The following is a 24,403-nucleotide window of genomic DNA, read 5'->3' as shown; positions in this document are numbered from 1 at the left end:
ATCTCTTTTCTCGTCGTTTAAGGACAAACGCCATACGTGCAACCATTTTTTTTATTTTATTTTTCTCCTGAAGCAGACAGCTGTTAATAGTCTGCATGAAAAATCAGACACCATTTGTCACCACTGTAGATGTATAAAGAAATATGCACAGATGCTAATTGAAAGGGGCTATTCAACACCTTTAATGTGGATGTTGTGTTGATGGTAAATGAGTTGACTGAAACAATAAATTCCTCAGTATGTGCTGTACTGACAGAGAACGCTGAGTTTACAGCTGCAAAATCAGTTTCTGTTTCCACTGTGAAAAGTTGTGGATGGTACCAATACAACAGTTCCATACTATTCCCATTTTTGGTCCCCCCTCTGTTGGGGTACCTAGCACACAGATCTGGTACTAAAAGGTGGAGCTGTGAACACTGCAGTCTGTTGATTGGTCAATAGAGGACGGTCACTCTGCTCAGGGCTGAGCTGTGGCTGGTTTTGAGGCTCATGTAACCACTGTTCATACTGTGGAGAGTTTAGTTAGTAGGCTGTAACGATAAAATGAAAGGATGTTTTGCTGCTGGCAACTTTTAAGGTGGAACGTTAAACATGTAATGTTACTCAATGCATGAGCTGACGACGTGAATTGATCAACACACCTTAAATTTCAATATGACAACTTTGACCATTACTTAAGTTTTCATATGACATACACTTTTAGTAATGAGTGGATCTTCAGGCATTTATATATATTAATTTCAACTGGGTTATGTGAACTGCATATATTCTAATCCTCACTCGGAGAAAAAAAAAAGCATCACAGAGCGTAGTTCCTAAACTCCTGAGCTTGCCTGAGAAGGAATGAAAAATGCACAAACCTGCTATTTTTAAATATCCCATGGAGAGAGACTCTCACTGCAGCCTGTTTTATTTTGTTCTGAAAATGTCGGCGTGCAGCCTCATTCTGTGGACGATAAACAAGGTGCAGACTTCCATCAGTGTCACCAATAATGAGGAAATACAGTGAGTTCTGGATGGAGCAGTGAGTGACAACATCCTCGCCACATTTAAGAGTACCGTGGTAGAAACGCTAGTGTCTAGTTACCATGTCTGAAGGGTTACTTTTGGTTCCAAAGGTACCATACTGAAAGTGTTTGGTGGAAACGGGGCTTTAGAGGCAGGAAGAGCTCCAGGTTGAATTGGGGAACTCAGCTTTCTTGGTCAATATAACACACACTGAGAAATGTATTGCTTCAGTTGACTACATTTACTATGAACACTGATTGGACATCCACACAGAAGGTGGCAAACCTTCCTTTAATGCAGTTTGACACTTTGGGTAAGACACTTATTATTTTTTTTTACTGACAGTTGGATGGACAGATTGATTCCCACTCTAACAGATGAAAGTGGTTTCCTCTTCTATCTCTCTGCAAGGAAATGTATTTTCTAAAGTGTTGGCATCAGATAAACAAATGAAAACCTTTGCACACTGACCTGAAGTACCCACCTGCCAAAGATTTTAACTGTTTCTCAGGGTGTTAAAATTCAGGTGGCATGTTTAGACACCTCCTGCTTATTCTTTGTGGTTATCTTTTTTTTTTGGTTGCTGGTTCCAAAAATCACCTTATGAAACATAACCCATCACTGATAATTCATCAGTTCCACTGTCACGACAACAGCCCACCACAGTTTTCTCCAGGCTATGTGTGGGAGTTGATTTCGCCCACACAACTTGCTAAATTTAAAATGTGCCCTCTCACCTACCTGTTGTTTCTTGAGCAACAATACATCAGTGTCAACGCTGCACATGGCTGCATTTAAAATGTAATGTGATGTTTTCATTGTTCAAAACGTATTAGATGTGTCAAACCTTTGTCTTTCCCTTGGGTACATAGTAGATGCCCGAGGCCCTGAGCACAAAGTAGCGCGGTTTCCAAACCTTCTTCCCATCTTCCTTGAGGTACAGCATGCCCTCGAGATCAGGAACAATCACAGTAGGACCTTCAAAATGCTCCTGCAGGGTTAGAGGTCAAAGATTACATGCAAGACTGAAATAAACACTATTAACACATCAATTTGTCAAACAATGCTGTCGCCATCTTGGATTTTTGGAGCCAGAAGTAACCAAATTTGGACAAGAAGGTGGAGCTAACCCTAAAACTAGCTGCTAGCTTTGTTAGCACAGTGCATTCACAGCTATGGTTAACTGTGATAATGCCAATGCTAATTTTAGCCAGGGCTGCACGGTGGTACAATGGTTAGCATTGTCACCTCACAGCAAGAGAGTTTCTGGGTTCGAAACCTGGGGTGGGGGAGCAGAGTTTACATGTTCTCCCTGTGTCAGCGTGGGTTTTCTCCAGGTACTCCGGCTTCCTCCCACAGTCCAAAGACATGCAGGTTAACTGGTGACTCTAAATTGTCCATAGGTGTGAATGTGAGTGTGAATGGTTGTCTGTCTCTATCTGTCAGCCCTGTGATAGTCTGGTGACCTGTCCAGGGTGTACCCTGCCTCTCACCCAGTGTCAGCTGGAATAGGCTCCAGCCCCACCGCAACATCTAACAGGATAGGCAGTTACAGAAAATGAATGAATGAATAATTGTAGTTTGTGAAAAACAGGCTTAAAACTATTAAAGCAAAATATACTTAGCAGATAAACTAAACATCTGACTTCTTAGAGGATCTTTTAGTACAATTAAATGCTAAGTAAGACTTTTTCATCAACTAAAATGTTACAATTAACTTTCATTAACTGAAAAAACACTGAAATAGCGATGGCTACACCAATACACTGTGAATCTGTTGTTACACCAGCCTTACGTTACCTACTGTAACAAAAATTGTCACTGTTGTAGCAATTTGTCATCTGACAGCACCCACCTGTCACTCAAAGCAGCCACGCCCTTAATTATGCATAACTTTAAGCCTTAATAACATTTAAACAAGTGAGTTACATAAAAATTTACCCCTGTACAGTTGTCGTGAATGTTGAAATTAGCTTTAGAGACCAAAACATTTTTGTACCAGGCTGTAGACTTGTTTATTTCTGCTGTAAAGTTGGGCATTTTATCATGAAGGTCTATGGGGATTGACTTGTCTTGGAGCCAGCCTCAAGTGGCCATTAAAGGAACTGCATTTTTTGGCACTTCTGCATTGGCTTCATTTTTCAGATGTTGCTGCTTGATTACAACTTTGGTTTAATTCTGGTTTAGGAAGGTTTTGCCAACCAGGATTTTACACCCTAAGGAGGGAGTTAAAACAGCAAGGAGGTTCCAGTGGGAGGTACAACTGTGTGTCATCTGCGTACTGATGGCAGGAGATGTTATGTTTTCTTAAAACAGTCCCCAAAGGAAACAAACAAAGGGAAAATAAAATGGGGCCTAATATGGAGCCTTGTGGTACCCCACAGGCAATGGGGGTGCAGGAAGAGCACACATTATCAATTCTAACAGAGGCTGATCTGTCTCGGAGGTAGGATGCAAACTACTGATGGGCCTGTGCCGAATGCCACCAACTTACTCAAACTGCAAGATGATCCTGTGTCTAACAGAACATTATTTGTCATCCTCAAAAGAGCAGACTCTGACTGAAATTTGTCCAAGAAGGAAATGAGTTGAGAGAAAACAACTATTTCCAGAATCCTGGATAAAAGTGGGAGGTTTGAGTTTGGCTAGTAATTAAGAACAGACAGATCAAGGTTTTTGGATCAGATGGTGTGACAGCACATTTAAAGCAAGATGGAACAAAGCAATTGACCATGTAGCTGTTATTTATTGATAAAATACAAGGCCCAGCCATCCGACCATTTTCAGTTTGTGAAATGACCCACAGCAACTTGACATAAAGGTCCAGTAATATGGTAATGTAACTGACCTTGAGTAAGAGCTGTCTGGCTTGGTCGTTAACTCCACTCAAACATGCCGTCTTCTTTTTCCACATGTAAAATAACTTCAGGGTGAGAAAGCATAGTTCACTTTACTGACTTAGCATTAAACCGTGTAATAAAACTTTGGCGAAAAGAAAACACATGCTTGTACTCACTTGAGGGTCTGTGAACATCACATATTTCTGCGGTTTCGACACAAAATAGATTTTGTTTTCACTCAGGCGAGTCCACGCAGACAGGGGCTCCACTAAGTGTTCATGGTCCTCAAAGCCTCTCTCTGAAACGATGACAAAACATATGTGCAACAGTGTCTCCTGCCTCTGTGGATGATTTTATTTACATGTGCTCTATTGCCTGCATATGACCTGAGTGCGTGTACAGCATGTCTCACCGATCTGCAACTCAGGGTTGGTCTCACACAGGCTCCACTCGATGCTGCAGTCACAGTGTGTCTTCTCAAACAGCGTGTCCAAAACCTCTCGGACTGTCTGTCTCTCATCCACCATCAGTGTCTTAGAGCTGCCGTCACTCATCAGCATCTTTACTATCAACTAGAAAAGGCAGCAAGCTGAGTTAAACTTTATCTGTGTGACTGTACGGTGAGGAAGACACACAAAAACCTGCTGACTTTACCTTCCTCACTTTGGCTTCTTTCAGCTTCTCCAGAGCCAGTTTAATTTTGTCTGCCTTTGTCTGGGGTTCGCTCTGGAGGCATAATAAAGGTAATCATTTTTTTCATGATTTTAAAACTTAGTTTTTATGATCAGTGACAGATTCCAGGTTACCATCTGTAGCCCTCCAGAGGATTCAGCAGAGTTTGATGGCTGAGGAAGGGCAGCTGCTGGCTCAGGCTCCAGAGCCACGGCTGCTGTTTGATTATCTGCACAGCTGCTGGACTGTTCATCCGTGGGGAGTTTCTCTTCTGGGCTGGTTGATTTTGATCCGAGATCAGCCATCAGAGCATCCAGGTCATTGTCCTCCAGTTCATTAAGAGACTCTGTAAGGAGATAGGGGCACAGTTGTGGCCTAAAGGTCAGAGGAGCTGCTTTTTAAAAGGTGCCAGTCCAGGCTCTGTCCCTGGAACAACCCATTTGGCATTGTAAGTTTCCGCAAACCATGGATAAGTTACATTTGTACATTTCATACATTAGATATGTTGTAACTTTGATTTTCCATTTTCTATTTCATGTTGTGACAACGCTGCGTGGTTAGGTTTAGGCACAAAAATGTGTCGTTAGGGTCAGGAAAAGATTATGTTTTGGCTTAAAATGCCCAGTTTTGTTGTCACCCACACCACTGGAAATGTCAAGGTGTGTCATTTAAAATACCGTGTTTTGTCACCACAACTGCAAATGAAAATGTCCCAGACTTCTTAAATTTTACCTGCTTTTGTTGCCATGACCATGGGTGGAAATGTCCGGGAGATCGTTGTAAACAGTACTTGTTGCCACAAACACCACTGGACATATCATGACATGTCGTTAAAAAAACCCGCTTGTCCTGGACAGCTTAAAAAATACCTGCAAATGTCGCCACTAACACTGCTGGTCTTGAATGGTGGTCTGCCACTTGGCAGCTGTCTTGTTTACGTGTCTTGCAGACACGTACGATGCCAATATTTTCATCAGGCAGCTGGGATGCTTTGCAGCCTCACACCAAAGACAAGACCCTCAGAGCCAGCCTAGCTGTTTCCCCTTTTCCAGACAGGCCCAACATCAGTTTTTTCCTCACAATTTATTTAAATTGATCTATGTATGTAATTTATTCATTGTCCTAAAAACTTGTAATCTCTACTTATGCCAAAGAATTTGATGTTTTTTACAGTTGTCCCACAACATCTTTTAATCCTTCTTTTCCCAAACTGATATGTCTTTACTTTTATCCCGTCTGGTTTCTGAAGGTTGGTGTGACCTTCTGGCACAAGAAAAAACGAACACTCCCCATTTTTCAATAGAAACCTTCTCTTTTGAAAGACTGCCTCGCGTCTCGCCCACTTTCATTCTTCTACATCACACTCACTTTCAGGGCAGTGTGACTCTTGGCTGTGTAACACTGCTTTAGATGAAGGTGTCTGCATCTGAACGAGTACTCACCATGTAGATCTGTGAAGCCAATGGAGAAGGTGCTCTCTGTCTGTGAGGCAGGATCCACTTCTGGTGGGTCGGCTGCAGACATTAAACTCTGTAACGAAGAGATTAAATGGTAAATGAACAACGTCTCACACAGTGGTGTAAGGTGGTAACGATGGGCCCCACTGCACACTATTATGACGGGCCCTATTTCACTCTAGTTACTTGTTATGAAGCACACACAACTCACACACAGAGTTTTAGGCATATATATATTTTACCAACAGTGTGTCTTACTGCCACTTTGATGTTATGTCCACATGCAGATGTGCCCAGCTTGTCAGTCTTGAGAGATTTTGCACCTTAACTAGCTGCTGTAAATCCCGTTACATGATTGAACAGAGACTTGACATTGGACATCTACATACAAACTATTAGTTAAATTAAATAGTTTTCTATAGTTAAATTATAGTTTTTGGGGTCTTGTTTATGAGTGAGGGTAGAAAGGAGTGTGAGATATCTCGGCAGTTTGTCGGTTTGGCGAACTGTCGTGGTGAAGAGGGAGCTAAGCCAAAAGGCAAAGCTTTTGATTTACTGGTCCATCCGGTCCCAACCCTCACCTATGGTTATGAGCTCTGGGTAGTGACCGAAAGAAAGTGGCCCAATTAGTTTCCTCCGTGGGGTGGCTGGGCTCGGCATTAGAGATAGGGTTGAGGAGCACAAACATCCGGAGGGAGCTCCGAGTAGAGCCACTGCTCCTTTGTGTCGAAAGGGGTCAGTTGAGGTGGTTCGGGCATCTGATCAGGATGATTCATTCACGCCTCCCAAGGTGTTCCTGGCACATCCCACTGGTAGGAGGCCCCAGGGCAGACCCAGAACATGCTGGAGGGATGTTCTGGGTCTGCCCAGAACATGCTGGAGGGATTACATATCTGCACAAAAGTATTCTCCTTCAGTATGACACTGAAGGCTTAATTTCTCTTTTGCTGAAGGACTTACACAGTTGCACAGAATCCCTTAAAAGCTTTCCTTAGTTAAGAAAACTTTTGAACTGCGTTGATAGAGATTTTACAGCGGTACAAGTTTCCATGGAGATTGTTTGTTTACTTGGACTCACACTTGTGACGCCTGTCATCGTCTCACAGAGTTGGCTTACAGTTTGATAGAGAAAAAATGGCAGAATAAGAGAGGACAAGAAAACCATACAAGTCAGAGGAGGAAACGAGTATACTTCTGGAGGAATACAATCATAGAAAGCACAAACTACAAAGTAAATCTGATCCCCAAATACCAGAAAACTGAAAATGATTGGAGGAAGAAATTTCAACAAAATTTAATTCTGTCAAATCTAAAGTGTAAAATCAAAAGTGTATCATCTTCGCAGAACACTCTTCTCATTTATCACCATAAACTCGGTCATTTTGCAGTCAAGATAGAGTTGGAGGTACCTTAAGTTTTTTTTTTACCTTGCTTTGGTTGCTAAGGTCTTTTGTGCAACAGTCTAGGGATCCCTTAAGTTTAAGACCAAGACAAGGAGAAAACCATAAATACTAATGTGTATATTTTAAGGAAACCTTAAAGAGAAGACTTAAGGGTGTTTTGTGCATCCAATTTTATTATGACCTTAACAAGGACTTTAAAGGAAAATCTTAATAAGATGTTTTGTGCAGCCAGCCCCAGCCCTTTAAGCCTATGAAAAATGGAGCAAAAACAACTGTTGCGTTTAAATTTTTCTTTCAGTTGAATTTCATCGGATGTTTTAAAATACATTTTGCACAGAAGTTACGTGTTTGCCAAAAGCAACAGTTTTTAGTTTCATATAACACTTGTAATCAAAGTGCAGCCCATAAGACCATAGTGAGCCATATGTGTCCTTGAAGTGCTCATTTAAATATGTTACACAAGCCTGTTATTTATTAGTGGCTTTGTTTCCCTGCACTTTATCATGCTCTGTGTTCAAGCTGTACCATTGATGGAGAACATATTGCACTCAGCTTCTGCATAGACAGTAAATCATACATTGGTTCATTAAGAAAAACTGAATCATCAATATGGGATGTCGCAGTGTATATATATATATATATATATATATATATATATATATTTGGAACAAGCTGTGCATCCGGTGCATACATCCAGACTCTGGTGAATCTGTTTTCCTTATTAAAGGACTTAAATGTCACACGGAAAGAGGCTGATGTCCAGACTGCAATATCTTAATTATTAACACAAGTCTCCACAGGCTCAATCATATTCTATAAACAAGCTGGGCGGACTGCCAGCCTGTACACAAAATAATTCCCGCCAGCACTCAATCCGACCCTGATGACTGTGTCTGAAAACACATGCCGTCATGCTGGAGCTGCTGCTTAAATGACACCTCCGAGCTCCTTGAGTTGGGATAAAAAAACGCTCCTTTTTCTCCTCTCGCTCCGAGGCAGTAAAGCAGAGAATGGACCCAATCAAGGCGATGAGTGGAATCACTTTAAATCCTTTTGTTTCTCAGACTCTGAGAGGATCAATGCTTTAATCAAAATGCTTTTCTTGCTAACTCTGGTAATAGTCTGTGGAGTAGTGTTTGTCACTGTGATGGCTTTCCAACAGGACGCATGCCAAAGTGACATATAGATCCTTTTCTGGTATGGCTGATGTAATGTTCCAGATTGATCCCACTCTCAGGGCTGCACTCATTTAGCCTACATGCAGAGGTTTAAAATGGACAATAATGAATTGCGCCTCAGGCTGAGGTTGCATCAGTTAGAAGTGTGTAATGTTTTTCTTGGCCAGCCCGAACTTATATGATGAGCAGCTTATGTGTGCTTAAGGCTGAATCTGCAGCGATCGCCCACGGTCCAATCCAGATGCGAATGACTTCACATCTCAGCGTCGCCTTACATTTTTCTGTCTGATGCTTCAGTTTCAAAACAAAGACTGCCATGTGTAATCAGATAATGTCCAGATTAGGGAGGTAAACATCAGGCGATTTGTCTGATTCACTTCTTGTAACCTGTTCCTACTTCAAAAGCACTGAAGGGAGCGGTCGGCCAGAGTGTAAAAGTCTCAGCTCATCTGGTCGTGTTTTCAGAAAGAATGCAACCAGAGATGTTTGATATCACACTGATGTTTCTCACAATGCCAGATGAAATTTACAGACACATTATGGGATGTCCGATAAGCACTGCAACGGCCAAAACTGTCTCCTAGCAATTCTGTTTGTATGATACTAAACTGTTTTCTTCATCACACAAGGTAAACACTTCCTGCTTTATGTTCAGAGACAAACCTTTCTTTCAGGTAATGAAACACTAGAATCTGTACCACACAGGTTTCACAAGGAAAATGACTAGCTTTTAAAGTGCAGGACCTTGACACCAGACCCTGGGTACATATTCAGACTCCTAACTTAGGTTACACTTTGGTTAAGGTTAGGAAGCCAACAAAAAAAGTAATTAAAAAACATGTTGTAGTCGCTATGAGTATATACTGTATTGTATTGCAAGATTGCCTGAAATACATTGCAGGTGAACATTTTGCTGCAATAAATAACATCTCATTATGTTAATAGAAGACATAATTTGCTTGGCATTACATCTCCCTCAAAACGTGAATGCTGTTTCAAATTAGTTGTATATAAATGTAATTTCTATGGGACAGAGCTGCAGTTTGGCCTGGATTGAAATATCTCAACAACTGCTGGATGATTGGATTGCAATGAAATTTCAAGCAGACATTTATGTTTCTCATGACTTTGACAATCCCCTCACCCTTCCTCTAGATCAGGGGTCTTCAACATTTTTCAGGCCAAGGACATCTTAGCTGTATAAAATTATGTTGCATATGAAACTGGGCCTACAATAACGTGCAGGGCAGCCTAATGTGCCCTGTATAAACATACTCTTTTATGTTGCATACAATACTAAGCTACTGAAATAATGATTACTAGCAAATGTATATATTTATTCACTATGTTTGTTTCAGAGTTTCTTGCTCCAAAACTTACAAAATGGTCCACTGTGCCTCACAAGAATGTACGTGCACTTGGAATAATGATATAGCTAACTGGCCGATACTTTTCAATAGTATGTAAGTGTAGATATGCACGATAGCATCGATACGTCATCGGTATCAGCCGGTATCGGCTTTAAAATGGATGGTCAGAATCGGCCAACATATGTTTTTAATTTGCACAACGAATAAACGTTAAATACATTGAAAACTATTGTATTTCATGTCTCCATCTGCTGGTGGGCCATCATGATAAGAGTATGCATGTATAATATGATGTTAATTCTACTACAGAAGAGACCTGATGCCTGTTACCATGTCAAAAAACCCTGAAAGTAGCAGGGGACTTTAATTTTTTTTTTTAGATTAAAGACAATTAGAAAAGGCACAAATTGGAGCATTGTAAAATCACAAGAATGCAGGAAATTAAGTGTTTGATTCTCAAAATCTCTGCTGCCTTTATTCGACAGGACAGATCCACAGTGAAAGGGGGGAGGAAGACAGGGGATGATATGCAACAAAGGGCCATGGGTTGGAATCAAGCCTACGCCCACTGCAGCAAGGACAAAGCCTTTGTACATCAGGTGTCCACTCCTCTAGATGAGCTAGTGGGCGCCCCCTAGCTTTGAGGCTATTAAGGGAAACTCTCAAAGCAACTCTGAGCATGAAAGGGATGGGAACTTCTACCTTAGTGAGGTGGTGTGTTTGACCCTGTTGCTATGTATGACAAATTCTTTTAACAGATGTGATTGGTTGTCCTTTTGTGAGCCTGCAGGGTGTGGACACCCAGAGGAAATAACCTGCGTCACAGTATGAGACTGTGAAAGCACTAATTGTTAGCGTGATCACTCTGCTGATAGAAGGTTGAGGCAGACCCAAGTCATCACCACTGCATTTTTATATTTGCCAAATATCTTAGTGTTGTGATCACTTTGGTTTCTGGCGATGTTGCATTGGGTGGGAGACGTGAGCGCATCTTTAATGGAATCAATCACAAACATCTCTACAGGATCTAATCTGTAGTGTTTCATTATCTAATTGTCATTCAGCATTATTTCTCCTGCCTGGATGTGTTTATCCCCTCTTCTTAAGTAACTCTTTAGCCTCTTAAAACTCCTCCTCCCTCCTCCCAACAGTTTCAGGACCTCTTTGAGGGGCCACAGTGCTTTGTGAATAACCTTTATCTTCACCAGGATCAAGTTTTAACTGTAAGAGGAAATTCTTAGAATACGTCATAGTTCTAAGAAGGAGCAACTTGATTCTAGGAAGCTTTGTAAAAACATTAAGTTTGCATTTAGGACACAGCACTGCTGCACAACTCACCTGAGAGAGATGATCCATCTCTCCGAGCAGGTGACTGAACATGGCATCTATGTCGTCCATCTGAGAAGACAGAACATAACATTTTAGATTTCAGCAGCAGTAAAGGGTTTAAATTTAAAATGTAGGAAGGAGAGGAGACAGCAGTTGCATCAGGAACTGAAAATTTTCAGTTCGGTTTAAAGTCGGTTTCTACCAGCACCAGTTCTTAAAGGGACAGTTCACCCCTGAATCAAAAATACCAACACATCCTCACTCCGACCTCGTTACATAGACGTTTCGTCATAGGCTTTCCATGTCGAGATATGATGTGCAAGGTACCCTGGGTGCGTTGGTTGTTCACACTCTGGGACACCGTGTTAAGTTCTGCCTGTTACATGCATTGTCTTCTTTCAAGATACGCTTCTGTTTTCACAGGAAATTTACAGTTTGCATGCAGCCTCGTTCAGAATAAACGCACTATGTCGGTACAACAGCGTGAATTAACTTTTTTTTTCCTTCAACAACAAATACATGTAGTTATGTCTTGCCAGCACATGCATATGACTGGGTTTAGGCAACAAGAGCACGTAGTTGGGTTTAGGACAAAAGAACAGGGTTTTGCTTTACAATCTTACAGGAAGTGAACACCGGTCTCCTGGATGAAAGTCAGTGGTTGTTGGACCCATCCGCCACCCCTCCTGCCCACCCCACTTAGACTTCCGCGGTGTTAACTTTGATTGTTGTCCAGCCGAGTTTCCTCCTGACACCGCTAGGTGCCTTAAACAATAATGGTGACTGGCTGTGTATCATGCTGACGTGAAAGGACGGCTGTCTGGATTGTTTTGGTGTGAGTTGCTGTGTGTTGGAGATATCAGCCATAGAGATGTCTGCCTTCTCTCCAATATAATGGAACTAGATGTCTCACTCACCGTGTCACTGCACAAAAGGAGACATCCATCTACTGCTATCTCACCTAACACCACTGAGCTAGCTAACATTACAGTTCATCTGAACCGCAGTGATACGGTTGGCAGGTGTAGTTTGGTAGAAAGAAAATATTTCCTACATGAAACTGCTCACAACAAGGTCTGTGGATTATCTTGAGTAACCAGGTCATGATTTCTGGAAAGAGACATTGATGTTGAGTTTTTCAAATGGATTTTTTTGGCACTTTGAGCACCACAAGCTGAGTGCCATCTAGTTCCATTATATTGGAGAGAAGGCAGACATCTCTACGGCTGATATCTCCAACACGCAGCAACTCACACCAAAACAATCTAGACTGATAAATAGCACTGCAGGTAAGAGGAAAAATATATTTATGATTTTGGTGTGAAGTGTCCCTTTAACTAGTTTGTCGTGCAGCAAGCGGAAAAGTTGGGAACTCCATTGAAAGGCCACCAGCTCCTGCATAACAGCATTTTTGTGGTATGGTGGTACAAACACATTTGGACTCATACATGCACATATACACAGTTTGGACATGTCTGTCACAACTATAAAAACAGATAAACAACATGTGACAAGAGCTTGATTAATCCACAGAAATGTGATCTCTGTTTCTAAATATCTTTAAAGTCACAAGCACTGCAATGCAACGTCTCTGCAGAGCGTCACAGCAGTGTGTGTGGCAGGTTAAAATAGTTTCCATGTTGCTCTGGCTGTGAAGTCGAACAAGTTGTTTTTATTCCCATCCAGCAAACCGATGAACGACACATTGAGTAAACTGTGAGGTGAGGTGGTTGGAGACAGTAGAGGTTAAGTCACCTAACTCTGGTAAATATGTCACAGGTGGAGAAAGCAAACATTCCTCACTGAACACGATTTAAAATCTGCATCATTTAGATCCACATTAGAATAAACTGCAACTCTGAAACTTGTTTACTCCTCTGTCTCATTTTTCAAATATACACTTTGGACAATTTAAAGTATCTTCTGCAGGAGTCATGAGGCTAATCATTAAATGATCTCTCAATTACGGGTGATAGCTCAAGTCATTGTACATCACATTCTTTTCACAAATAACTGATCACTCCCAAAAAAGGGGGCTTCACTGTGATCAAAGCTTTTCATCAGCCAACATTTTGTGGAACCGAGCGTCGGGGTTTGTCCATATGGAGGCGGCAAATGGCCAGCTTTAGGGTCGAAAATGCGTCTCGCATGTGGAGCGGCTTAAAAAGCAAACTGAAGAATGAGCTCTGTGGCTCTTGCCAACTCTTTGAGACTGTTGCTATGTGCGGTTATCAATAACAATAAATATTAATACAATGTAAAGCCACAGCAGCGTGCATAGGAACAAGAAGCAGAACATATGAGCAGAGGGAACAGCAAATGTGGAGGCGGTATCGGTGGTATGATTTACATATCATATATAGCAAGGCCTGTCACCTGCTTTTTATTTTCATTTTAAGTTATCACTTAAAATTTAAGGGGTCTTTTGATAACTGCTCTGACGCGGGATGCACACAGTAGCATGGAGACAATGGACATGTTGGCGTCCTGCAGCAAGCAAAATACCTGGAAGCACACATGGACAGCAGACTGCCACGCCAATATATAAACTAATTTAAACTGATAATATGGTATTTTTTGGGAGTGTTTTTAATTTTCATACCTTATTTCTGTGCATGTTATGCGTATAATCCATACACACATAGTACGTTTTCTGTTTGTATGACACAACTAGATATAACTTGACTGTAACCATGTTTATATGACTACGACACATGTTCATGCATACTTTCTTCATGTGCTAAAAACGTGTCGCCCCTGGCCTTGATTATCCTTTTTATAAAGCACATTTTTGTATTGTCGATGCTTTGTTTTCTTTCTTTTTTTTCTGTGTCTCATTAGGTTGTTATGTTACATTGCACAGCTTAATTCTGTCATCCATTAACCGCGGTCCACTTCACATAACTTAGCGCTAAGTTTGCCTTCTGCTCAGTGGATGCTGGAAAAGACTCCAACACCTTGTGACCCTAACTATAACTAAATACATATTTAGGCTGTCAGTTTTATGTGCGTTACAGTCTGTGGAGCCAATCCTCATTTCTTGTTAAACCTGCATCAACTTGTTTTTTGGCCTCCTCGGAAACAAGTTGTGAACACAACGCAGATATTTTGTCACAAATTTTAACTTGATGTAGCAAACACATGTTCATTTACACATCCAGCTGACATGAGGCAACGTTAGTATTAATATGGAGTCATGATTCTGAACATCTGGCAAATCTAAAGCCAATTCACACTCCTTTTAGCTCTGTTTTTAGTGGTTAAACGTTCCACTATGTTCAGCAGCTAGTAGCTAACTGTCTGTCTGCCATTTGGGGCTGGGCAGGTAGTGTACAGGGGGTGTGTAAGAGCTTTTTTGGCAATAAAAAAAGCCCCACTGCTGCATGCTGAGCACAACACTATGAAACCAGTAACATAAAGCCAACATAATTAGCTAAAAGATGCTAAATGCCTTGTGGAGTTGGAGGAGACCATAGAGTTCAGTGATAATTATGTTGCCTTTCACATACATGATGTTAGTCATTTGATAATAGCAGCTTTAATCCACAAAATGTGTAAAAATAACACATTAAGTGCCCACAGTAATTTTACCCATTGGTTGGCGGACCCCTGTTTTGAACAGGCCCCCAGGAAGTGCGCCGGGCTTTGAAGCCAATTTTTGTAGTGTCCAAACAGTGGTACTGTACATTCTGGGGTCTGTCATGTGATGCCATTGGGCCTAAAAAGACTTTTTCCCATTGACTTAGATTTAAAGAGAGAGACGTCTGTAAATTAGTGGATACATTTTTTGGATGTTACAACCCCTGTGAAATGACTGGTCCCACTATAAAGATTTAATCCATTTGTTCTGATAACATTTGGAAACTCTTAAGGAGCTGCAAGAATAATTGTTTTATCCCCACTCAAGTTTGCAGAGTGCTTAACCGGAAGTCAGCTGTGCTCAAGCACACTTGGCCATGGTCGGCGGCCCTAAGTCTCTAGTGCGCCTGCTCTATGGGCCCAATGATGCAGAAGCAGGGCTGATCACCTGGGTCATTTCATTCTGCGAAAATAGAGCTTTTTTTGAGCAACTTTCATTAGAATGAACCAGGGCCCACGGCCAACGCTGTATCCAGCAGCTGGTTGAACAAAACACCTTAAAGGGATAGTGCACCCAAAAATGAAAATTCGGCCGAGTCCTCACATCCCTTGCAGAGATCAGCGGGGGCAGCGGCTAGCACACCTAATGGCAGACGGCGCCCCAGACTAATGTCCAAGAACACAAAATTGAATCCACAAAGTATCTACATACTGCTCATCCGCAGTGATCCAAGTGTGCTGCAGCCGCAACATAAAAAGTTGTGCAGTCTCGTCAGTACTGATGTCCAGATTCTCAAGTGCAGGCATCGCCAATTCCCAGTCTGAGCAGCAAAGACTTTCCTCACCCGTTGGCATTGCTTTGCATTTGAAACAACTACACCACCAGGTTTCCAGTGCTTGACTCCGGTATTCTGCGGCTGGCTGAGGGTTAGGCTCATGAGCTGCGGTGGCTGCTTCATCCAGTAGCCTGAGTTCCGTCCGTATACTCGGGCTTAACAAAGAAATGATGTTCCTCCTCAATTTCAGAGTCTTCAGATATGTTGGGTTGTCCTTTGCTAAAAGACCGTAGTGCAAATTATCTTCCAGCTCTGTGGTTACGTTGTCTCCCCCTATGGTGCACGTGTCACGTGATGTAAACACGGGTGAGCAAAGCTCATGCTTTCACTGGTCGCGCGCAGGCGTGCACACGTGAGCGCGGAGCACAGAGAAGCAGTCAGAGCTACAGGCTACAGTGAGGCTAAAAACAGAGTTCATATGACGTTTTTCGAAACAACTTTTTATGTCGCGGCTGCTGCACACTTGGATCACTATGGATGAGCAGTATGGAGATACTATGTGGATTCAATTTTGTGTTCTTGGACGTTAGTCTGGGGCGCCGTCTGCCATTAGGTGTGCTAGCCGCTCCCCCCGCCGATCTCCGCAAGGGATGTGAGGACTCTAAAACTTCACCAGGGCCTCCATCGGCATATGGGTGAGTAGATAATGGCTGAATTTTCATTTTTGGGTGCACTATCCCTTTAAGTCTTCTCAGTAAGTATGACACTAAAGGCTTAATTTCTTCTTAGCTGAGGTACTTACATAAAAGTGTTACACAGAGTCCCCAAGAGGGTTTCCTTAGTTTAAGGGAAAACAATAAAGCATTTACTGCATCGAAAAATATTTTACAGCCATCAAATTCTACAGTTGTCATGGGAACCGTTTGTTCATTTGCAGAAGACCTGTTTTGTGCAACTGATTTTATTTTAAGAAAACTTTAACGTGGACTTTAAGGAGAGTCTTAACTCAAGGTGATTTGTGCAACCAACCCCTGGTCTATTACTACATCCATGGTTTTAAAGCCTCAAGTTTGGCACTTTGGCACTGACGGTCGCCTTCTTGGACTTTTGGAGCCACAAGTGATGAGGAGATGGAACTAACCCCAACACTAGCTGCTAGCTTGGTTAGCAAGATGTATTTACAGTCTATTGTTAACTGTGATAATGCTAATGCTACTTTTTGCTAGCAAAAAAACAGGGTTAAAAACATAATGACAAAGGTACTGTAAAGTAGTAAAGTAACTGTGCTCAATTTTTTTTGCTCCAATTTCAACATCTGCTCAGTTTCAGTCCCCATTGTTACAAGCAGACAAAGAAACTCAACACAGTGACGTAGAAACCCTACCGTCAACTAGCATTTTGGCGGTGTAATCACACAGCTCACAATGGCAAAGAAAAAGGCATAGGCCTCTTGGGTAGGGCACAATGTACAACTATAAATCATACTGCACTTCAAGCAATGGCAAGGGAAATTAAGCAAACTGTGTTGGAGTTGGAGCTTATAAATGTTTGGCAACAGTTACTTTGCTACTCTACTACGATATAATTAGTAATGTCCTCAATGTTCATGGAGAAGAAGGAGCAACCAGAAATATATAAGAGGAAATGCGATGCTACCAGCATCACGTGTAGTTACATTTCTGGGGAAGTGCATGTTGAGCTACATTGTACGGGTTAGGATACACATCCTGTGGATACAATGCACAATTATACAACAGTTAGTTCCGGCCCTGCAATCTGATTGGTTGAGAGACAGTAAACCGTGATGATATTGAAGTACAACATCACGGTTATTTCACTGTGTATGTATCACTCCACCTCACAGCTGATTGCAATCAACAATCAAATCAAAACTGACGGTTAGTGTCAGTTAGGTCAGCAGTTGCGTTGTAGGCTAATTAATTCATCCACTGTCAAACAGCCAAAAATATGGATTTATTTCCTAAAATAAGTTTTGAATTGAACTATGAATGGTCATCAGAGGAAGATGAGGGAGAGGAGAAGCTGAATCCATCTGAGCACACATCCAGGTTTGTCAGTGTTTCATCAGCGGAGCTCAGTGACTTGGAGAAAAGCAACATACTGTCAGATCAGAAGGCAGAGTCGGCTGTGCCTGTGAAGCGACAGTCCACCATGCAGTCACCAGAGACTTATTTCACCGGCTGCACAATTAATGGAAACGTGCAGATAAATGTGTATAAAGAGTAAGTGCCTGGCGCACCATGTCAGCGTTACATAGCAACGGTGACAGTGGAGTCCTGAGGGAACTATTTTTGTTGGCGGAAGACAAATAAAATGCTTAAATTATCTATTTTGTCTTCATTTTTCAACATTTCTTAATCAGCCTTGCTTATTTAACTGTTGAACTGTTGTGTAAAAGCAATATCACACTCGAGCTCGTGATGTTGTACTGTGATATCGTCACGGCTGTGATTGTCTTTGGCACTCGGCGACCGAATCACAGCTGTGACGTTATCACAGTACAACATCACGAGCTCGAGTGTGATATTGCTTAAGTATAAACTGACCTTTAGGTGATAATTCTCAGTGGGTTTGTTGCTATGAGCAACTCCTTTCAAATACAAGTAGTCAGGTGATCCATCAATGTTTCCTCATACAATGATTCATATGATATCTTACAAAAACGCACTTGGGCATCGTCACATTATGCACTTTACGTAAAGTTCCCTTGGGTAGGTTTTGGAAAATCAACATGGCTGGGTGTAGTTACATTACATACTTAACGTGAAGTTACATAGGTTCATGTTAGGTTTTGGAAAGTAAAGTTGGGTTAGATTTAAGAAAAGATACATGGGTGGGCATGATCACGTTACGTACTTAACGTAAAGCTATGTAATTAACATAATGTGATTACGTACCTTAAAATAACTCAAAGTTCATTTGGTTTTACACGGGACACAAACACCAGTCTCCTGGGGAAAGTTGTGTGTTTGTTTGACCCATCCACCATCCCAACCTGCATCTTTATGCAGACTTTCGTTCTTTATACTACTTCCGTCTTCATTCCCCTCAGCACGTTCATCACATGATTGCAGTCGTTACGATTACATGGGTTATATACAAGTTATTACTATCACCTATTTTTTGTAAGTATGGATACAAACAGTGCATGAGAACAGCCTGTTAATACAAAAATATTGATTATAGCTGCTTTTATATAATATGATTCTCAGCTCATTTTTGTTAATACTTGTAAAGACAAAGTTGGATAACACTGTGATATACGTAGCTGAATGAGTCATCTGAGAAAGAGTGAATTAATTCTCAGAAGTGTAAATCTGGGTAATACTAAATATATGACGACCAAAGTGGACATGTTTGACTCTGTTTAGCTTCACACTGATGTATTTTACACATTAAAGCTGCAGCTCAAGGTATGCAAAGTGCATACTCTGCTCTGTATACGCTTAGTCATCTGTGGTGTTTGTGATGTTCATAAATTTAGAGCCTTTAGTCTGTTCTTTATCTCTCTCTGTACAACTTGGTCTTCTTCATACACATATATACACACACACACACACACACACACACACACCCAGCTTAATGTGCATACACACAAACAGAAACATGTATAGTATACAGTCCTGCCTGAGCTGTTCAGTCTCACTCTGTGTTTACGCTGAGCGATAAACAGACCATCCATTAAACTGTGATGAGGCAGAAGGGGAAGTGGAGACGATGGTAGTGGACCAAGTATTGCTTCCATATGAAAGTGATTTTTTTTGTTAATCAAGAAAGTGAACTCTACCTTTGTGGCTCCTCCACATGTGAAAGTCAATCCCAACTTCTGTTTCAGTAACTTCTTTCTCATATAGAGATATACCTATTTACTGGTACTCATCCTGGGCATGTGCTCATCAAAGCATACATTACAAAACCCCATTTGTTTATAAATTCCATGCTCTCATCGGGCATGTCAGATTGTTGCTGCTGTCTCCCACTGTGGTCTCACACATCAACAACGAGGAGAACCGCCAGGAGACAGACAGGCAAACGAGCAGGCGTATGGGCCAAAGCCTGAGTACAAAAAGCGATTTATTGAGACTTATATGCATGAAAGGAACCAGAAAGCATTGCCTGCTGACAGTAAACCAACATGCTTTCTCTTTTCTTGTGGTTGAGAGCTTCTTACTGTTTTCTAATTAGTTGCACAACCACCCATTGGCGGCTGTGAGAGGACATGTGTTTGTCCTAAACAAAGCTGATGTAGCTGCTCAACTATTTAACTCTTAAAAGGATGAACAGAAGGGAGGAATATGTATTTACCATAATAGCTCCAGATTTTACAGTAGCATATTTGTTTTCATTGATTTACTATACAGTTGCTATGATACACAGCTCATAAACGTATTTCAAAACATTCACTATCACGTAAGGTTCTTACCTTCTCTGTCTCTTTCACACATGGGAGCATCATACAGTGTGTGGAAGTGCTCAGAGGTCAGTCTTTTAGTAACCACTTGAACGTGTGACTCTGCCCGTACGCCTCTGCAGATATTGGCTGAATTTCCTGTGAAATCAGGAAGTAGATTAAACTACATGAAGAAGACTGAGGTTTGCCTTTCTAATTCTGCCGCATATCTGCGGTGCTGCTCTGCAGCTTCTGACCACAATATATTTGTTGCTTCTTTTCATTTCTCACACCTACACACTCTTGTAAAGCTACACACAGGTGATCCCCCTATAAGGCTGATTAGCTCCGTCCTCAGGACGTTGTGGGCATGTGCAGGACATAAGTGGTGCTGGCTGTGGCTCAGGAGGCAGAGCAGTCGTCCACTAAGGTTGGTGGTTCGGCCCCTGGCCCCTGCAGTCTACATGTCAAAGTGTCCTTGGGAAAAACACTGAATCCCTAATTGGTCCCACTGGTGTGTGAGTCAGTGTGAATGGTTACAGCTCCTGATGAGCAGGCAGTTTGTTGCATGGCAGGATCTGTCACAGTGTGTAAATGGGTAAATGCTGCCTGTGTTGCACTTTGAGTCACTAAGACTAAAAAAAAAAAACCCAATAAAAATTAAAAAAAAACATGATGTAGTTTTGATGTATGGGGTGCGAATGTAAGAATTCAGTTACAATTTTATAGCTGACATATTGTAAATATGTAGCCCCCTTATTCACATGTACCTTATTTTCCTCACATGTGAGCCAGAAATAGGCTACTCGCAAAACAAGTTAGATGTAGCCTACTTATTCACCTTATTTTTCACGGAAACACGGAGGCAAAACAGAACACAGCCAGTTTCCGGTTTGTGCGACACTTACGATCCAGCACTCTTGACCACTGTGTAAATGGGAATCGCCTTGTTGTGTTTAGCTATATATATATATATATATATATCACATTTTTCACGTCACTATATCACCATTTAGACTAATCTGATGTTTGTAAAGTCTATAAACACAATGATTGAACTAACATTACTATTTTTGTGTGCACGTTTTGTAATTAATAACATGGTTATCGTAGATTAGCTGGGCTAACCGTTGGCCGTTAGTCTGTAATGACTCCATAAACGGTCCATGAAAAAAATATTTTCTCCAGCGGATGTCTTAGTTACAACATGATTGAGCTAACTGGAGTAGTTTCATGTCGTATCCGACAATGGGAGGCTTTTAACAGATGACGTCCTGATGTTAGCTTTGCTGCTAGTGTTAACGTTAGCTGTCCCTGTCAGCTGCAGCCACTGATGCTTTCTAAACATCGTGATTTCCCAAAACTGAATAAATACCACACATAGCAACACAAAACTGCTTTGCTAGCTCAATCATGTTGTAACGGTTGGATGGTTGATGCGTACATGCTGATTTGGGTGCTATCAGAGCCGATCCGCGCATCAATCAACTCAGTCAATAAAAACAACCTGTCCTGGGTTAGGAGTGTATGTCACTGACAGAAAGAAAGAAAGAAAGAAAGAAAGAAAGAAAAGGAAAAAAGATAGAAAAGCAGCGTACACCTCACATATTTATTTCTCACAGTTGCGCACATGTTTGGCTGGCATGCAGACGCACCGTCTGTGTGTCTGTGTGTCTGTGTGTCGAGGGTGCGAGCCGCAGCTTCAGCTGCTCACGTAGAGAGGCTTAGCCTGGTGGTTTTTTTTCGCTGATTCGGTTCTACATGGTTCTCTGCTGGTACACTGGAGACAGGGATCAAGCAGTTTGTCTCACTCGGGATAGATTGTGCTTTTTTGGTTCATAGTTTTTGATTGATGTGCGATTTATTCGTGTTTGGAGGGAATTATTTTTACCGGCAATTACTGGATAACGGAAACGTGGGCACAGTTATTTATATAAAATACACAGACAAACTAACTAACTAACTAACTGATTGACTAACATAAACAACTGAAAATTGAAAAAAAATTAGCTTGCACCGTTAGCTCCGGTAAGGGAAAGCAGCTGACCGGAAGTCACGCACAAAAATGCCGAAGTTGATCACTATTTACTTCTGTGTTTGAAAATAAGGTGGATAGACAACCTGTTTATATGTAAAACAAACAAACAAACAAACAAACAAAAGTGTAAAATCTAAATATGAAATGATAGACACTTTTTAAATCATATAAACATTGTTTATGGAGGACAAAAATAATGTATAAATAACTACAATGAAATGAAATGAATATGAAAATTAATTAATTAATTCAGTTAGTGAATGCAGAGGTAGGACCTCCTACCTCACTGACATAGAGACACAGAAATATATAATTGAATGAATGTAGTTGTACAATGTAGAAAAAATTCAGATATTTATTTAATAATGTCCTGTGTGATCATCAACTTTTATTTGTTTTTTTTTTATTTATTTATGCATTTATGTATTTATTTCCATATTATAAACATTTATTTATTTTATTTATCCATTTTTTATTTCTGTATTTGTTTCAGTATTAATTTATTATTCTATTTATCTACTTATATCCATATTTATTTATTTATTTAGTTATTCCTGTATTTATTTATACAGTTACTTATTTATTTCCACATTTATTTTTTCATTCTTGTATTTATTTATACAATAATTCATTTATTGCTAAAATAATTCCATAATTGCAAATAATCACATATAACTTGGTGTTTTATATGAACTTCTATTTAATTTCTGTCTCTCTTAAAATATATCAGCTAGACAACTGGAACCAAATTTTCCCTTTCACTGCCCATATTTGTATCTTTTGGGAGAGGATATATTACACCTTTGACTGACGTATAAGGAGTTCGGTGACATCAGCAAACCTTTTGCTTGGCTGTTGAGGTCTGCTCTGATTCTCTAATGCACAGTTCCTTTAAAATTGAGGCTCAAAGCTTTTTTTTTTTTTGCCTTAAAAATTAATTAAAAAAAGGATTTGAACTATTTATTCACATATTGCACTTTACTGTAACTGGAATGTAATTTTTATTCTCTTTTTTTCTAATTTGTTTTGATCAAATTTAGCTTAGTTTTTTTATTTTCTACTTTATTTTACTTTTCATATGTGTCTTCATTTTGCCTTGTGTTTCCTTGACATCCTGCATCAATGCTTTTTTCTGTCTAATGTAAAGCACTTTGCATTGCCATGTTGTTGAAAGGAGCTTTGCTAATGAACCAGCCTCACACTAACGAGGTATAATCAATCAGCACAACTGGAAACACCTGTGTGAGTTTTCATAGGTCAGATGAGGTAATGCAGCATGTAACTAAGAGTCTGTTTAGACCCAGTACTAACATGAGGTTTGGGTGAGCCAATCACAAGTGGACAGCACTAAATACAGGTCTGAACGACCACCAAGATGCATTATGATTCATTTAAATCACGTGTCATGGTGGTCTGGGATGCATTTGACCACATATCTTATGTAGTGTAAACACTAATGCATCCTGATGCATCCCTGACAAGAGCTACGTCATGGGTGCAGGACATGGTGGTGGTTTTGGCAACAGTGATGATTTTTGGTTGATATGTCAGTTGGCATTATCCACTTTCAGCTCTCTATTTGATCATATGACGATAAGATTATACAGTAGCTAGTTTAGGTGCACAAGAAGTAACTAGCATGCCCTAAGGTCCGTCGTAATAGCGTGCACTGGGGCTCGTTGTAGCTACCTTACACCACTGGTTATTGAAATACAAGTGGATGTTTTGTGGGTGGAGTATTCCCTTAAAATAAAAAAAAATTGGTTGGTGCTCTGCAGGGAAATTAACTCACAGCAGCAGAGAGGCATAATTTTAAACAATACAGTTTCCAGAGACAGCAGAACAGACACAAAGTACCAGGCCCTTTTTATACCAGACTTTTTGACATGCGAGAAAAGCACAGTACATTTCATTTATTTATTTATTCTAGTTGGTCCTACCAATGTGGACTGGCTCACCTGCACATCTTATTAAAACACTCAGACTGCATGGAACCATCCTTAATGTCATTAACTGCACCAGTGCTTTTCATATTGTGACAAGTCAAAAGGTCTGCTGTGGAAACAGTCTGTTAGAAAGGCAAGGATTTTCAACCCAGTCTCACTTGGATGACTTGCGGCATTAGACACTTGTGTGGTACTCGGCTGGGCGCTATTATAGTTTAATGGCACTCGGCGGGACAAGAACTAAAGTTAAGGTGGCGAAAGTCCGAGTCAGGCAAAGGGGAAGAGTAGAAGATAATACCAGCTTTCAATCGGGGGGCGGGCACTGTTAGTGTCCCGTAAGATTATAAAGCCAAACCCTGTCCTAAACCCAACCACTTGTGTTAGTTGTTGGAGGAT

At 40.9% G+C, this 24,403-nt stretch overlaps 1 protein-coding gene across 2 annotated transcripts in view; it reads right to left on the bottom strand.

Annotated features, from left to right (window-relative positions):
• The window catches only part of LOC125901586 (amyloid beta A4 precursor protein-binding family B member 1-interacting protein-like), an 80,906-nt gene extending 60,632 nt beyond the window's left edge, over window positions 1-20,274 (bottom strand). For both annotated transcript variants that reach the window (XM_049597305.1, XM_049597304.1), the window contains exons 1-9: window positions 20,057-20,274; window positions 11,267-11,326; window positions 5,963-6,050; window positions 4,655-4,866; window positions 4,503-4,574; window positions 4,261-4,420; window positions 4,025-4,146; window positions 3,857-3,931; window positions 1,856-1,999 (exon numbers count right to left, since the gene is read on the bottom strand). In XM_049597305.1, the coding sequence (XP_049453262.1) occupies window positions 1,856-1,999; window positions 3,857-3,931; window positions 4,025-4,146; window positions 4,261-4,420; window positions 4,503-4,574; window positions 4,655-4,866; window positions 5,963-6,050; window positions 11,267-11,326; window positions 20,057-20,089 (966 nt within the window). In that variant the 5' untranslated portion in view covers window positions 20,090-20,274. The remainder of the gene's footprint in view (window positions 1-1,855; window positions 2,000-3,856; window positions 3,932-4,024; window positions 4,147-4,260; window positions 4,421-4,502; window positions 4,575-4,654; window positions 4,867-5,962; window positions 6,051-11,266; window positions 11,327-20,056) is intronic.
• Window positions 20,275-24,403: the final 4,129 nt, after the last annotated feature.

The sequence above is a fragment of the Epinephelus fuscoguttatus genome, linkage group LG15 (assembly GCF_011397635.1).
Source record: "Epinephelus fuscoguttatus linkage group LG15, E.fuscoguttatus.final_Chr_v1".
Classification (NCBI taxonomy): Eukaryota; Metazoa; Chordata; class Actinopteri; order Perciformes; family Serranidae; genus Epinephelus; species Epinephelus fuscoguttatus.
Note: the sequence above shows the minus strand (reverse complement) of the source record. Positions and strands in the feature narration are given on the sequence as shown.